General features: G+C 43.7%; 1 protein-coding gene across 6 annotated transcripts in view; it reads right to left on the bottom strand.

Annotated features, from left to right (window-relative positions):
- The window catches only part of LOC139536951 (neurexin-2-like), a 322,196-nt gene that overhangs the window by 26,176 nt on the left and 278,407 nt on the right, over positions 1 to 17,613 (bottom strand). For all 6 annotated transcript variants that reach the window (XM_071337713.1, XM_071337712.1, XM_071337711.1 and 3 more), the window contains one exon: positions 15,313 to 15,494. In XM_071337713.1, the coding sequence (XP_071193814.1) occupies positions 15,313 to 15,494 (182 nt within the window). The remainder of the gene's footprint in view (positions 1 to 15,312; positions 15,495 to 17,613) is intronic.

Genomic DNA, 17,613 nt, shown 5'->3' on the forward strand with positions numbered 1-17,613 from the left:
GGCAAAGCATCAAGTCTATAAAACTCAGTGCACTGTGTTCGTAACAGTTTTTAGTTTTGGGAACGGAGAAATGTATCGAGATCAGATGTTTCCTCGATGACAAAATTAGCAGAATGTCGGCCCAGTTTCACCTACTGTAGTTCCATCCTGTCCCACTACCCACGACTGGACTTCCTCTCACTACCATATTTGGTGGTGAGAAAACGCTCTAAACGGATGTTTCAGCTTTATAGCCCCATGTGACGTGTCTGGGTTACCCCTTCTGTCTGTGGTTATTTTTATTTATTTCACCTTTATGTAACCAGGTAGGCTAGTTGAGAACAAGTTCTCATTTACAACTGCGACCTGGCCAAGATAAAGCAAAGCAGTTTGACAAATACAACAACACAGAGTTACACATGGAATAAACAAACATACAGTCAATAATACAGTACGAAAAAGTCTATATACAGTGTGTGCAAATGAGGTGAGTTAAGGGAGGTAAGGCAATAAATAGGCCGTGGTGGCGAAGTAATTACAATATAGCAATTAAACACGGGAATGGTAGATGTGCAGAAGATGAATGTGCAAGTAGAGATACTGGGGTGCAAAGGAGAAAGACAAATAAATGAATACAGTATGGGGATGAGGTAGTTGGATGGGCTATTTACAGATGGGGCTATGTACAGGTGCAGTGATCTGTGAGCTGCTCTGACAGTTGGTGCTTAAAGCTAGTGAGGGAGATATGTGTCCAGCTTCAGTGATTTTTGCAGTTCGTTCCAGTCATTGGCAGCAGAGAACTGGAGGAAAGGCAGCCAAAGGAGGAATTGGCTTTGGGGGTGACCAGAGAGATATACCTGCTGGAGCGCGTGCTACGGGTGGGTGCTGCTATGGTGACCAGTGAGTTGAGATAAGGCGGGGCTTTACCTAGCAAAGACTTGTAGATGACCTGGAGCTAGTGGGTTTGGCGATGAGTATGAAGCGAGGGCCAGCCCTCGAGAGCATACAGGTCACAGGTAAAAACTTGCTTGCTCAGTCCCGCAACGTGCCACTGTTTACAGATGGCTTGTTGCGGGACGAAGCCAGTTGCATTCTGCTGTTAATGTTGATTGCTGATGTGCTAAGGCATGCATGGCGATAATATTTTTCATGTTTGCCAGTTTGTCATGTTTAAGTAGCTAGCTACCAAAAATAGCCACTGTGGTGCGAATGCTAATCGATCAGCAAGCTAATCAAACCCTCATGTTACGTTATAGGGACACATGCTAAGTTGGCTAGCTAGCTAGCTACAATGATATGATAGCTAAAAAGCTAGCTAGCTATTGGAGTATAGATTTTAAGGTTGTTTTTTTGCATGTCCAACTAGCTGGCTAGCTAGATTAAAACCATTTACATCTAGCCAGCTGGTAATTACGAAGTGAAATGCTTGCTAAATCTAGCTAGTTATCTTGTGCCTGCATTGCCATTGTTGGGCTGGAAGCAGGTTAAGTGTGTACAGTGCATTGTAGTACAGCTGTAGCAGTCAACAGGCAATAACAAACTATAGGACATTAATTAATTCATGTTTTAACATATTTTTCTGGAATTTTCCTTTCAGCATGAACCTGCTCTCCGTCACCAGTACAAGGAGATGATCGAGGGTGAACAAGCAACACTTCAGGTATTTTATCTTTGTACTTATTGCCTGGACTTGGGGGTCAATTAATGTTATTGCTGGTATGTGAGGTTTTAATGTCTTGTCTATTTTAGTCTGCTTTCCGCCTTTACAGCTTGAATTGTCTGGAGCCTGGTGTTGTTGTGGCCAAGGAGCTTTCACTCAGATGGATCCAGGTCAGCTGCTGTGCAATGTTGACTTCCTTCCAGAGATGTGAAAGCATCCCCCGGACTGGACAAAGCAAACATATATTTTTGAGAAGATCAGGACTTTTGCAATGAAAAGGCTATGGACATGACATGTCTTGCTCCGAAGAGTAGGACAGAACTACGCTTTCAGGCACATGACCTGAACATGACCTGAATGACCTGAACCAAAGTTACTCAAAGGATCTTATGATATAGGGTCTAGATATTGTTTTTACTTAAGCCTTTATGCGTTTTTGTTTGTTTCTAATTGTAGGCTACTACCTTTAGCACTTAAGTTAACGAAGTATTTTATTATTGAAATCTTTTCTTCATTTTTTTTTAAAGCTCTACCTCACTGCTTTATCACATGGCCACATTCACGTGTTCCAATGTGAATCCTTTAAGAGATGGGTGGGTCTAAGGCTCTAGAGGGTGTGAAGGGGTAAATAAAGAACAGCACCGTAACTGTTCAATGCGAAAGGTTATCTTTATTATACAACAACAGGCAATGTAATACTGTAAATGGTTTGCCTAATGGGGTAACTTTCTTAGATAAATGTTCAGAGAATCCATTTTGGCAATTTGGTGAAAGTATTCATTTTCCAAATATGTTTCCCAAGGATTAATGTAGAGTAAGTGTGAAAATGGCACAATGTTAGCGTTCCTTTTTCTCCTAAATGGGATTATACGTTCATCAACTTTTAAAACGGCGTTACTTCCCCATGTTTCCTGCAACCACAGTGTATGATATGCCATTTTGAAGCTCTGAGTCTATACTTTTATCCAACGTACAAAACACTGTTTCAAATGTCGGAACATAAGACTGAAAAGAGACGGTGGGTCACAGATGTTGTTATTCTTTCCAATGAATATGGGAGATGGAGACCAATGAATGAATCGTGACTCGGTTACAAGATCCCTGCTGAGATCCCGCTGTGAGACAAAGATCCATGTGACAGTCGGATGCCACCCCATATAGTGCCTTTCTGCCAGGTCACCCCAAGGCCCTGTCCTATTACAACCTGCTCCTCAGAACCACACGTGACATCAGGGCTGCTGTGATGGGACTGCAGGGAACAGGGTTTCCGTTCCTAGGGAACAGTAAAGTCATTTTTTCTCTCCCTTTTCTCCTCATCCCTCTCTATCCCCCACTCTAAAAGGGACTGCATCTGTGCACTGTGAACCAGGAAATAGATGCCCATGTAAATAAAAATACTGAGATATCTGAGATCGGTGATATTGATATGTGATAGAAGGAATCGCTGCACATGGTGAGGGCGTGGCTATTTCCACCTTCCACGTGTAAAGGAATCGATTTTCAAATTCTATCTTGTTTTCATTATCTCTGACGACATGAGAGCATGCAGGGTGCACTTTAAAGCCAGCTAACGTAAACAAAGACATACTGTACCATGTCCACTACAAAAGAGCAGAAATAAACAGCAACCACGTGTATTTGTATCTTTTCAGTATATCTTGTTTAACATGGCAGAAAGCACCACCCTATTTATGCACTTTTCTGCACAACGCATGATTTGGGCATCATGATGTCCCAACAAAAATCATCTCACTTTTTGTATTTAAGCCTACATTTGAGATTTTTCCTCATTTCCTTTTATATATTTTTTAAAAATATATTTCCCCCCACAATTTTGTGTTATCTAATTGGTAGTTACAGTCTTGTCTCATCGCTGCAACTCCCGTACAGACTCGGGAGAGGAGAAGGTCGAGAGCCGTGCATCCTCCGAAACATAACCCAAAATAAGCCGCACTGCTTCTTGACACAATGCCAGCCGCCCGGGTTAAGTCAGAGGAAACACTGTGCACCTGGCGACCGTGTCAGCATGCACTGCGCCCGGCCTGCCACAGGAGTCGCTAGTGCGCAAAGGGACAAGGACATCCCTGCCGACCAAATCCTCCCTAACCCGGACAACGCTGGGCCAATTGTGCACCGCCCCATGGGTCTCCTGGTCACGGCCGGCTGCGACAGAGCCTGGACTCGAACGCATTTCTCGTGGCACATCTAGCACTGCAACAGTGCCTTAGACCACTGCGCCACTCGGGAGGCCTAGATTTGTCCTAATTTCCGACAGTGTGCAGGTCTTCATCTCTTCTAGAAACCACCACAAACCAGAAACAACTAACACATCATCCTATGAAGTGGGTAAAGAAAGACAGAGCCATTCAGTCGTGCGGTTTAAAATGGAAAGTGATGGGTGGCAAGTCACCCTCCCTCCAGAGGCATCAGGAGATGAAAAAGCTAAAAGTCCAATTTCAACATCAGGTAATGCCTCTATTTTGGTGTGCTGTGTGTCTTAAGGAGATATTTATAGCTTCTACTGCAACGTGGATCTTAGCAATATAATCAGGCTAGTTTCGACCAATTGTAGAGGCTAAAAAGACTATAATGGGAGAAAGAAAAAAAAGATTTAAGGAAGAAAAACGTTAATGAGAGTTAAGACATTTAAATGGTGGAGATCCATGCAACTCAAATCTTGGTCACACTTGGATAACACATTCAAATCAAATCACATGTTATTTGTCACATACGCTGAATAGAATCTTACAGTGAAATGCTTACTAACAAGCCCTTAACCAACAATGCAGTTCTAAGTAAAGAATAGATAAGTAAAAAATTCTAAATAAAATGAACAAATAATTAAAGAGCAGTAGTAAAATAACAATAACGAGGGTGTATAGGGTGTACCGGTACAGAGTCAACGTGCGGAGGGGCACCGGTTAGTTGAAGAAATTGAGGTAATATATACATGTAGGTAGAGTTAAAGTGACTATGCATAGATAATAAACAGAGAGTAGCAGCAGTGTAAAAAGGGGGGGGGGGGGGGGGGCAATGCAAATAGTCTGGGTAGCCATTTGATTAGCTGTTCAGTCTTATGGCTTGGGGGTAGAAGCTGTTAAGAAGTCTTTTGGGCCTAGACTTGGCGCTCTGGTAACACTTGCTGTGCAGTAGCAGAGAGAACAGTCTATGACTAGGGTGGCTAGAGTCTTTGACCATTTTTAGGGTCTTCCTCTGACACCGCCTGGTATAGAGGTCCTGGATGGCAGGAAGCTTGGCCCCAGTGATGTACTGGGCCGTACGCACTACCCTCTAAACATTCAATCATTTGAACATCCCACAACTTGTAATAGATTCAAAGAGTAAGCCTTCCCTCATGGCTGGAGTCCCCTCTTTCAGGAACAGGTGTGGTTGTCAATTATTACACCTCGCACCGCCTTGTCATAGATCCTCCCTCTGCTTTTAATCATGTCACATCTGTCCCAGGGCAACACACTGCTAAAAAGCTGATTTCCCATAGGAGGAACACTGCCTTTGGCAGCTGCTCACCAGTCACAGACACAGTAGCACAAATACTCGGATGTGGGCAGGAGGCTCAGTGTTGGAGCAGCACCCTGCATTCACCAATCTGCCTCACTAACAAGCTATTGAATGGTTGGAACTCGCACTGGGCCATGAGGGCTATATGAATTTCTACTAATCCTCTTATCAGGGAAATTTTGTTGACCACATACAAAACAAAACAAACATGTTTATTCTAACACACACAGGATAGGTGCAGTGAAATGCACCTATCCGGTGCATTTCACTGCACCATTTCATACAGCCATCCGGTGTATGTTCACTGCACCTATCCGGTGTATGCTCTGTACTACTATTGGGTCAGCTATAGTAGTACAATGCCCCTGGAGCAAATTATGCTTAAGTGCCTTGCTCGAGGGCATGTCGACAGACTTTTCACCTTGAGGCTCAGGAATTCGAGCCAGTGACCTTTCGGTTGGCCCAATGCTCTAACCGCTAGGCTACCTTCTGCCCCTACAGCCAAGAGATACACAGCTAAGATTCTGTAACAACAATAGTGTTACTTTCAGCCCCAAGGACAGCACTCATAGGGCTCAGCCAGTCTATGGTTGAGTTCCTGCCCGACTACATTGCAGACTTCTGCCAGATCTTACAATGTCGGGATCTATTCGGACAGGAACTCGTCCATTCAGCACCATAGATAGTGCTAACACGTCTCATCCAGTGTAGCCCATTCAGCACCATGGACAGGGCTAACACGACTCAGCCAGTGTAGCCCATTCAGCCCCATGGACAGTGCTAACGCAACTCTGCCAGTGTGGCCCATTCAGTACCATGGACAGTGCTGACGCGACTCAGCCATTGTCACCCATTCAGCACCATGGACAGGGCAGATGACTTTGAGAGAGAGTGAGCGCAGAGAGTGCTGGCTGCTGTAGAGAGGCCAGGCTCATTGAGGCGTGGGCCGTGGTGGATAAAGTAGTTAGCTGTCATACTTTAGTAAAAGTAAAGATACCTTAATAGAAAATGACTCAAGCAAAAGTCACCCAGTAAATGTATGGAGGAAAAAATTATATATTTTCTTTAAGAATGTAGTGGAGCAAAAGTAAAATCTGTCAAAAAAATAAAGGTAGTAAAGTAGAGATACCTCAGAAAACTACTTAAGTAGTACTAGTTACTTTACACCACTGGGCGTGGGGAAGGTGGGCAGCTGGCCAAGATAAGTGCAACATGGTGGATCAACTTGTATGACACTTAATGCCCCAACTCCAGGGCTCGCCATCTCTCATGTGCCAAACAACCCTGTTGTATAATTAAGTTAAGCAACACCTTTACAACAAGCTGCTAAACTAAATAATAAAGATAAAAATATGTCAATTCGATGGCTACAACAGCAAATGGACATAACCTTCCAACAATCCCAAATCACTAGCCTTTAGCACTGCATGCTAACTAAGTACCATAATGGGCCACAGCTGGGGGAGGCTAATTTCATTTGAGTGATAATCTAGCAGTCAGTTGGGTTCAGCTAATTTACTCTAGGAAGGGTTCCAGCTCTTCACTTTCTCATAAGCCAAGCTTTTTTTGTCTGTCCTCAACTGATCAAACCAAATGATCCTTTAGCTTGACATTTAACTTTTTGTTCCACAAATCTCTTGGCAAAGAGGGATTGTTTGCACATGTCACTATGTCCAATAATCCCAACATTTATCTCTGTCCCAACTCCCCTGCTCCCTAAGGGCTAAACAGCTCCATTACACACGAGTTGGATTTTTAATAGCACAAAATCTGTATTTTTTCTCTCTCCATGCAACAGTATTATGGGTACATCAGGTCTACGCAATACGTTGTCATGACTGTCCAGTTCTAACAAACTGTGTAAATGATGAGTAAAGAAATTAACACAGCAGACCAGAAAAGCGTCAAGCTGCAGCTGCACGTTTAAAGTGGTTTGAACTCACCTCCCGGACAATCACTGGTGTGGCTGATTAGCTCACCTAAGTAAAGTATCTTCAAAAGCTAATTTAAGGAGGACCATTATACTACTCTGCTCAAACCATCGTATTATGCTACTCTCATCACCCCACTGGGAACCATCGACACGCCTGGCTAGCCTATCTTCAAACAAGCATCTTCAAGAAGGAAATGGGAGGAAAATAAACTCTGTAGTTCTGACTACACGACAAGTCACCGGATACCGGACGACTACAGAGAAGAACAACAGTAGAAGACTTGTTGGACCCAACTCCCTTTCCAAGGCGGCCCTGTCCCCCGAGAGAGATCCGGGGAACAAAAGCATTTCACGGAAATACATTCATGATTTCTTACTCAAAGCGGGCGGCGGTTCGTGTGCAAAGTATATGGTTAGTGTCAGTGAGAGCAGTTTCTGAGAGTACCAATGTTAAGTGTCCACGTCGCCTTCTCTCCCTCCCGCTTCATGTCTTTTGTAACAAGCAGCCACGTTGTTGTCATTCTGCTAGGGACCTGTTTTTCACGTGTTAAGTGTATAGGTTTATTATTTAATTAGCTAGTAAATAAAACATTTAACTCATTTGTGTAGTACTGAATAATAAGTAAGGCTCTGTTTTTTTTTAAGATAAAAGGAGGTTACGACTGTTCAGACTGATGATATGATACGAGGTTACGATTAATAAGTTGACTGTTTATAGATGTGATAGGTAAAGACATTTTAGAGTTTAATTCAGGAGATGGTAACTCTTTAAAGAACCGCTCTCGTGGTGCCCCAGATGCTAATGGTTAATTGTTACATGATTCATTTAATCGGTCAACAATTAAACATAGTTAGGTAATTAGATAAATAACAGTCTTCAGATTGATGTTAAAGTCAAGTCATGACATATTGGTGCCCCATGTGAGGCATCTAAGACAAAATTAGGCCCTACTGTTGAATTCAGTCTACAGGAACTGTGTAGCAATTTACATTATACCCAAAAGAGCAGTAGGCAGGATTGTCATTGAGTGGTGTGTGCTTCCTGCACATTCCTGCACATGCAACCCAGTTAGCAGGGAGAGATTGACTCCGGTGTTGTATACCTGACAAAGGGTCAGATCGTGTAGGGTGAATTATTAATTTCCAGAGCTAAGACATACAGGTCAGCCGATTAAATTTGAGAAGATATATTTGTTTGTTTATTGTCTCTCTGTCTCTCGCGCTTAGTAACGGCTAGATTTGCATTAGAAGCTAAGCTACCAAACAGAGAAAAGTCATTCTCCTTTGTTTACAGCGGAAAATCCCACGCATTGGTTGACGGAAGTCCCGCCTTTGCTGGAATCCCGGGTGATTTCAGCTTTCAGGGGTAAGGGACCCCTTGTGGTGAAGAATCAGCAGCAATTTTTCAGAATCTGCAGCAATCCAATGTGAGGGCAAAATGTCTTCTCACATCTATAACCACTGGTTAAACTTTACACTATCCAACCAATCTCTACTGATTGGATATCGTTGTCTCATTCGATTTATCAAGGAAGTTAAATTGCCAAACAAACCTTTTTACCAGGTTGCTAATTCGGATAAGGACCAAATTAATTTGTTCCAACCAATGAGGCATTTTAAACTAGTCAATCTTAACCTAGATACAGCGACGCTTTCAGGTTAATTAAAGTTTTAATTCCCAGATAGCAAGCTATCAGAGGGGGTGCCCCCCCATTCCCCTGCTCCGTGAACCCACGGACAGATTGATCGCTGACCTCAGCAGCGACGCAAACCCAAACTATGCAGAATGGCTGAGAATGTTAGATCCCAATGCCACAAGCGACAGATGCCCTCCAAAATAACACTCCCTCCAGTGAGAGGGTGCGTCATCGGGGATAGGAGCGGTGAGAGATGAAGCACAACAATGGTATCTACCATGATACCAATAACCACCGCGGTCAAAATAACTATAAAGAACGTCACCAGCGAAGCGAATACCGATACAATCAACCTGGTCGCTACGTTCCTGCACCCAACCCACACAAGGGTAACAAAGGGTTCAATGACAATCAAAACGTAAACCGATGCTCTCTAGAAGTTATGCTAAGAGAAGTACAAAAGCGCCCAAAATTTGAGAAAGAGGAAAAAGATAAGTCACCATGACTAGGCGTGGAATTTGCCAGGAGAATAAGTCAGCCCAAATTAACACTATTAGCGAGGACATAAACGATCAAATTACCCCCGTTCTCACTCTAAACCCTATACACTCTAAACCCTATCCACTCTAAACCCTATCCACTCTAAACCCTATCCACTCTAAACCCTATCCACTCTAAACCCTATCCACTCTAAACCCTATCCACTCTAAACCCTATCCACTCTAAACCCTATCGATCAAGAAACAAGCCCACGGACTTTGACTATAGACCCAAATACAAATGTTGTGACGCACAAGGTAAACCACATCACAGTAGCCAATTACACTCAAACTCTGATAAGTCGATGTGTTTTCACCATGAACACGAATGACACGTCACGCCGTTGCGAACAATCACTACACTTTGTGGGGAATATGAGCGCAAAACGCAACTCTGAAAGTCGCTACCTGGAAACAGTCCTGGAAGACTGCTTAATAAACTGTGATGCGCTAATTGATTCAGGCTCTACAATAATCGCTCGTCTCTCAAACATTGTTCAATGATCTCAAAAGAGCTGTGTTCCCAGCTAAACGTTGGTTAAAAACGGAACGATGCGACACTCAACTTCGAGGTTTCACTCAGACTACCTCGCCTCTCCCAACGCAACTCGTGCTGGAACAACACTTCCAAATCATATGGCTTGTTCATCCTGTGCATGTTGCTAAATTGTATGTTTCGCAATTGTCTGTTGCTGAATTGTAATTACTTCGCCACTATTGGCCTATTTATTGCCTTACCTCCTTACGTCATTTGCACACACTGTACACCGGTTTTTCTATTGTGTTATTGACTGTACGTTTCTTTGTCCCATGTGTAACTCTGTGTCGTTGTTTTTGTCGCACTGCTTCGCTTTATCTTGGCCAGGTCGCAGTTGTAAATGAGAACTTGTTTTCAACTGGCCTACCTGGTTAAATAAAGGTGAAATAAATCAAATAAAATACCAGCCTCGAAACTGAACACCTGCTACTCAGGACACACTGATGGATTGGAAAAACAACCAATTGTGGTCACAAGTAACCATGCCATTCTCCACTGACCACACTGTCTTCTCCTAACGCTGGCTGCAACACAGTCATCCATGAGGAGTATCTGTTGACAGGATCCCTTGGGAAAAAGACGTTTCGATACCGCTCAAGCAGATATTACGATATCTCGTCACATTCAATCAGCAAACCTGATAGACTATTATCTTCATGATTTTCAGCCAGCAGTCTCTGTGAGTGAGCAACAGAAAGCGGGGGGGGGGGGGGGCGCACGAGGCCGCCCGATCAGGAAACAAATCAAGTTGTAAACTTCCCCACGAGAACAGTGATGGGCGGACGAGCCCCTCGACGGGGATAACCTTTGAATACATCTTGAGATATCACTGAGGTGTCCCACACTGGTCGTAAAAGAAGTCCAGTGGACTTTCCACCCCCCAAAAAAATAAATCATTCCTTGCCATGCGTAGTCTCAACTACAATGCAACTAGTAAAATTCTCTAATCATGTGTTCCGGTAGGATAACATTACGGAATAAATCGGTAGGATAGCTGGTCCCCTTTGGGTACCAGTACCAATGCCATCAACAGTCAGTCCAGCCTCAGTCAGTAAGAAGGTTAGAGACCTAACAAGTCGAATTGCCCTTGATAACAGCGACAGATGAGTTAGTAGTCACTCAGATTGCAACACGTAAAAGGGAATCTCCAAAACAGTCTTCTGATGGTTAACACACATGCCACTAATAAAAAAGAACCCTCCATTCAGGAGGAAAGTTATTAGAAGTCATGAACCATGATCACACCGCATACGACTGGTTCAGTGCTAGTAGAGTACTTCCGTCGTGAGGTTAGCTCCTCCGTGGATAACATGGCTATGAAAGTCATACCTATCGCCACTACAATGGTGTAAGACACATTGACTTGTAGTAAAACCACTACAGGGCCCCTTGGCATATGGCTTGAGGTCGGCACCGATTCCTACTGACACAAGGACATTGACATGGAAATGATCTGATGACGTCAGACTCAATCTGCCCAGGTTGCAGCCTACCGGTGTACTTGGTTTTCTTGCGCTGGCCATGTGTGTTTGTGCGAGCATAAACGCACATGCACAACGGAACATTTAATGAGGATTTATACTAGGATCACTTAAGAGTCCAAGCAAAATACCAGCCTTGGTAAAGTTGAAAATAAACCCTGAAGCCCTTTGGCTCTACAGCTACATTAGTCATCCGTTTCGCACCAGAGGTCCATAGGTCACCCCTGTAGACTTTCCGAAGCTAGTGCATTACAGCTGTAGCCTTATCATGTAGTTAGCAACTTAGGATAGTTCCCTAAACAACACACTGCTATGTAGGATCGCCCTAGATATGACATTTGACAAAATGGCATGATAGAGTAATTTGCCAACACCGTAGAAGTATATAGAATAGAGTCCAATTAGATGATTAAGGTGTGGTAACTATATTTTGTATATTTTTTTGTTTGTGCTTTTATTCTTTTCTTTGACACTTAAGAAGTGATACCGCCACAAACAAGTTCCCATACAACCATCACTTAGGGCAACAACGCCGCTCATTTGGGGAAGAAATGTAATGATGTATTGCATGAGTGTTGTGCGTTATTAATGTCTGTCTAAGTTACTTCCTAGATCCACCAGCCTGGACAACCGGACGACGGATCTGGAACGACGATCGACAACCAGGACATCCCATGGCCATTCTTGTTGGGGTCTGCAGCTTGTGAAATCTTACCAGGTTAAACCACCAGAGAGAGACTGTCACGATGATTCACAAACCAGGACATCCCGTGGTCATTCTTGTGGATGAGTTACAGAATCCTTCCAAGATTGAATCCACCAGAGAGGGACTGTCCACGAGAATCCAAATAGGTCGGATCAGGTTTGCAATGAATAACTTCACTCAGACCCTCTCGCACGCGCAGAGGGGGGGAGGAAAGAACTAGACGGGATTAAAAACTCATGGCCTGTCATAAATCAAGGGGAGAAGATTCAGGTCTCCCTATCCAATATTCAGCAAAGGAATGTCCTTTGTTTCCAAGATAATTTTCCAGCCCGAAACTCTAACACTTTCAAAAGTGAATACTGGAACAATATGTCTAACTGTCACACCCTGATCTGGTTCACCTGTCTTTGTGCTCGTCTCCACCCCCTCCACATGTCGCCCATCTTTGCCATTATCCCCAGTGTAATTATACCCGTGTTCTCTGTTGCCAGTTAGTTTTGTTTCGTCAAGCATACCAGTGTTCTTTTCCCGTGCTCCTGTCTGTCTCTAGTTCCTGATTTCTAGCTTTCCCGGTTTTGACCATTCTGCCTGCCCTGACCCTGAGCCTGCCTGTCGTTCCGCACCTTGCCATGCCACCCTGGATTACTGACCTCTGCCTGCCCATGACCTGTCATTTGCCTGCCCGCCTGTTCGAGTAATAAACTTTTGTTACTTTGAAACTGTCTGCATCTGGGTATCTCCTGAGCCTTGACACTAACATAGAATGTGGGGAATGGTCAGAGGTGATCTATAGAACACCTATGTCATTTTGTTTGTTATTTTGTGAAAAATGTTATGAAGGAAATACTGTAACTTGGAAAGTGTAATATGCAGCTTTTCAGTAGGAAGTTCCAATCACACCCAAATGGCCATCGTACTCCTTTCATTCATCATGCTCATCCTGACAGAGAGGGCTCTGAGCCCGACTGCTGCTTCATCAGCCAAGGGGATACCAGGTGGCAACTCTTTGCTCTGTGACTAACCACAGCCTACTGTATGTCAGCAAATGAATCACCCAACCCTTCGCTGGGAATAATCAATACACTCCTCACACACAAACTCAGATGAGGCCTCCACTCAGACAGCACCACTGGCACACACACCCGCTACACACACACACACCCGCCACACACACACACACCCGCCACACACACACACACACACACACACACACACACACACACACACACACACACACACACACACACACACACACACACACACACACACACACACACACACACACACACACACACACACACACACACACACACACACACACACAGCCCTCCATCAGTCAGCAGCTCCTGCCTGCAGACCCTTGTGGATCCAACCCTAGACTCTGTGGCTGTGTGACTAATGGCTTACAATGGGGAAACCCGCCTGTGGCGCCTAAACTGCAGCAAGTTAAGTACAGGAGGAAAGACGAGACATGCTGCATATCATATATTCTGTACTTGCATTCATCCTATCATCCAGTGCTCTCTCTCTCTGAGAGGGGGATAACTTGAAGCCAATAGCTTATAGCTCAACACAGTGCTGCTCCTGCACCTCCTGAACGCTATCACATCCATGACCAATTGGATTAGATGTTGTTGTTGGTTATTTAGTTACGGCAGAAACCCTTTCCATGAGGGACAACAATGACGAGAGGCTAAATTGCTATGGAGGCCATCATGCTATATTAGACACAGCTTTGATCGAGCACTAATCATGAATTGACATGATTCCCTTCTTCCTCAGAATGAAGCTATGACGTTTTGTTGAATAACCTGGGAATGTAATCTATAAGGGAGTTTTACGATCTCTCTCAAGCTCATACCATCTCTGGCTCTTTATAGGTAACAAATAAACAATACAAGGCAATAAGCAATAAGCCAAAAAAGGATCTATACAAATGCTGTTTCAAATAGTCTGAATTTCATTAATCCACTGCAGAGTCCTTAACACACACTGTTCATAGTCTACAGTGACAATGCTGGCGTTGACTCGAAAATCAACAGTATAATTGTAAACAGCAGTGTTGTAGAAACAAACACGCAGTACCCCTGGGGAACAAGCTACTCTTACCCTTTACCACCATCTGGGTCAGCTATGTTTTGGCTCGGACTCAAACAGGGACATATTACACCTGACTTAAAGGCTTCTTTAGAAAATTGCACACACTCCGCTATTGTTTTGCCAAGCTTCTGGTATCCTAGTGTTGAACAGATAGGGTGACATTGCAAACGTGCACTGTGAAAGTCAAATGGTTCAAATGGAATTAATAATTCATTTAGACGAAATAGTTTAATGAGCCAGAGCATTTCACAGCGTGACGTACTGCCGTTACAATCTCTGCCCTCTGCTGTTTTAATGAGCAAACACCGGTGTTATTTCTCCCCTGCCAATCCAGATGCATGATGGTAAATACTTTTCTGGCACAAATCATAGATATCATGAGAAATAGGTGCCATATGTCTTTTTCTATGGAAATTGACACACATTTGATCAATTAACAGTCTTTCTAAGTACCTTAATTAGTCCTCCGAATCTCCAGCAAGGAGCATTTTCAGGATTCTGTTTCCACACAGTGAACCTCAGGATATCAGCTCATTCCAAGCCTTGGTTCAAAACTATGGATGGGACACTTTGATGGAGATGAGAGTCACACAAAATCAGAACTCATGAGGGGACACATTGGCTCGCTGCTCTGTGTCCCCACATCTATACCCCACACAGTCAGAGCCGCCCTAACCTTTTGGGGGCACTAAGTGAAATTTGAGTGGAGAGAAGAAATTTACGTTTTAGAGTTCATTTTCTGCAATTCTACACATTTTCCCATGGGGCGCAGAGAAAATGTTGCAGTTTTAAAACACATTTCCTGCAATTCTGCACATTTTGCCATAGGGTGGATATAAATGTTTTAATATATGATATCTGAGTGAGAGTCACTAACAAAATCAATGGGGGTAAAAAAAAATGTTAGCTGACATGGGCTAATTGATTGACTGTCAATGACTGATATAACAAGAGAAAAACTGTTGATGCACAAACACATTTCGAAATCGCATCTGTGCATTCTACTATTCTAAATCTCAACAGTCAGTTGAGACCCCGACTGAGTTCACACATTAAAAAAAACTTTTAAAAAACATTATTCCGTTTTTGGAAATTGATGCGGCCTGCGGGTCGCCGGTTGCCCATCCTCTTCATAAAAAAGGGGACCCTCATCCTCTACCCTAACCGCACAGTACTACAGACAGTGCTCTTAGCCCCCCTCCCCCCCATCCCGTTCTCACTATGTGTAGCTGCAGGTAGTCTCCCAGTCCGCTGGTGCTCTCCACTCGGACCAAGATGGCGTCTTTCTGCTGAGTACTGAAGCCCACAGCTAGCCGGTCTGCTCTGGTGCTCGGCCGCTCGTTGGGGGCCCAGGTGTACGTGATGAGGGCCCCTCCTCTCCCAAAGATATATGTGGTCCCAGCTGAGGGAAAAATGGAGACAAACAAAAGTATTAGTAAGAGACTGAGGGAAAGGGAGAGGAAATTGAGAGAGAGGGAGAAGGGGGAGACATTATTAAAGAGATAAGGTGTTAGAGAGTGTTCCATCACTTTCAGAATCTTGTATATATTTTTTTTGTTCCCAGCAGACCTTGCTATCTTTACTGAGATTGTTCCTCAGTACCACTCATGCCAAATTTAGATGCCTATTTTCTTGCCAAGTACATGACTGTGACAGCTCATTCCCTAACACAACCTATTATTCTCTCAGTAGAAACAACATGTCATAGCAAACATTATTCCCGTAAGTTATGCCACACTGTCAGTTTTCAAGTTCACAGCGGAGTATGAACACTAAAACAGACACCGCCTATAATTACACAAATCTCACAGAATTTTCGAATGCACTTGTGTGATTTGATTGTGCTGATAATGTCCTGTTTGAACACTACCGCACAGAACTTGCACCACACCTGCAGTACCACTTGAGAGGTCGTGAGTTGAGCTGTCATTGATTAGTGTAACTGCTCTCGTTGGTGGTAGAAGGAAGAGTGGACCAAGGCGCAGCGTGGTAGGCATACATCATCTTTTTATTGAAGACACCAAAACAAAATAACAAAGACAAAAAAACAAAAGCGAACAGTTCTGTCAGGCACAGACACTAAACAGAAAACAAGATCCCACAAAACCCAAAATGACAACTTATATATGATCCCCAATCAGAGACAACGAGAGACAACGATAGACAGCTGCCTCTGATTGGGAACCACACTCGGCCAAAAACAAAGAAATAGAAAACATAGACTTTCCCACCCGAGTCACACCCTGACCTAACCAAACATAGAGAATAATACGGATCTCTAAGGTCAGGGCGTGACAATTAGATTGTGCATTAGATTGTGTAAACCTGCCAGTACTGCAGAGTGGTTGAGGTGCCACTATGTCTAAACATGCCAGCAGAACTGTAAACACAAGACTATCGGGTTGCAGTACGCTGCAGTAGTATGCCTTGCCCTGCCCAGGGAGTTAACACTTTGCATTTGGGGGGTTTCTGTAACTAATCAGAACATCTGCCATATTATTTTAACTTGATCTCCCACTTCCCTGTAAGGTGGAACTGAGAAGAATATAATCTTTCATAGAAATCTATTCATATAACCTGAGATTAATAATTTATGTAAACGTATGGGAGTTCACTATGAATCACACTGAATACCAATGTCAAGCTATGAATCACTTAATGAGTCACATACGTACAATCAGCTTCACATTTATAACAACAAGCTAATCTCAGTTTATCCACTGTTGACCAAACATAACCTGGTTATCATATCATCCAAATATTTTCTACGGTTTCAATTAGCTTGATCAGAAGGTTGACAAGTCATATCTCAGGTATGAGTGATTATTCCACCTCCAGGGCACCGGAGGTTGGCAGGTCTGTGCCCCCTGTCGTCCTGGCGCCTGTGGGCCTCTACATGAGATAAGAGAGGAGATGAGGGGAATGATCTGGCAACCAGTCTCACAGGCAGAGCAGCTTTTGGATGGCAGCACACCTGCTCTCCTGGAACCTGATAAGTTGTTGCCAGTACTGCATGTGATGAAACAGTGACAACCACAGCTCACATGGCACACCGGGCTCACCCATTAAGTCACAGTGGGCAGGGGTGACGATGACCTCTCTTAGGAAGGGCATGATGGTCTTGCCTATATTCTAGTTTTGTAACCCTGGATGGGTTGGAAAATTGGGTGGGTTGATGGGTTAAAAAAAAAAATTCCAGTGTGAAATGACTTGCATTATACTTGTACACGAGAGTATATCACACAACAAATATGGTGAGCAATAAGAAAATTGCATTCAGGTTGTACATTTTTCCAATATGAGCTGTAGTGGTGGTTGAATGATTTGCAGTTTCACGTGAGTACTTTCAATGATCTAACCTCATTCTGGGTCGTGGTTTTGTCTTAGATCAGGGATGGGCAACTTTGATGGGGATGGTGGCCATAAAAAATTGGAACTCATCATGAGGGGCTGCAGTGGCTCGTGGGTCTGCATACCCACATCCATACACCCTGCAATTTTGCACATTACATTACGCCATG

Source organism: Salvelinus alpinus, chromosome 13 (genome assembly GCF_045679555.1).
Source record: "Salvelinus alpinus chromosome 13, SLU_Salpinus.1, whole genome shotgun sequence".
NCBI lineage: Eukaryota > Metazoa > Chordata > Actinopteri > Salmoniformes > Salmonidae > Salvelinus > Salvelinus alpinus.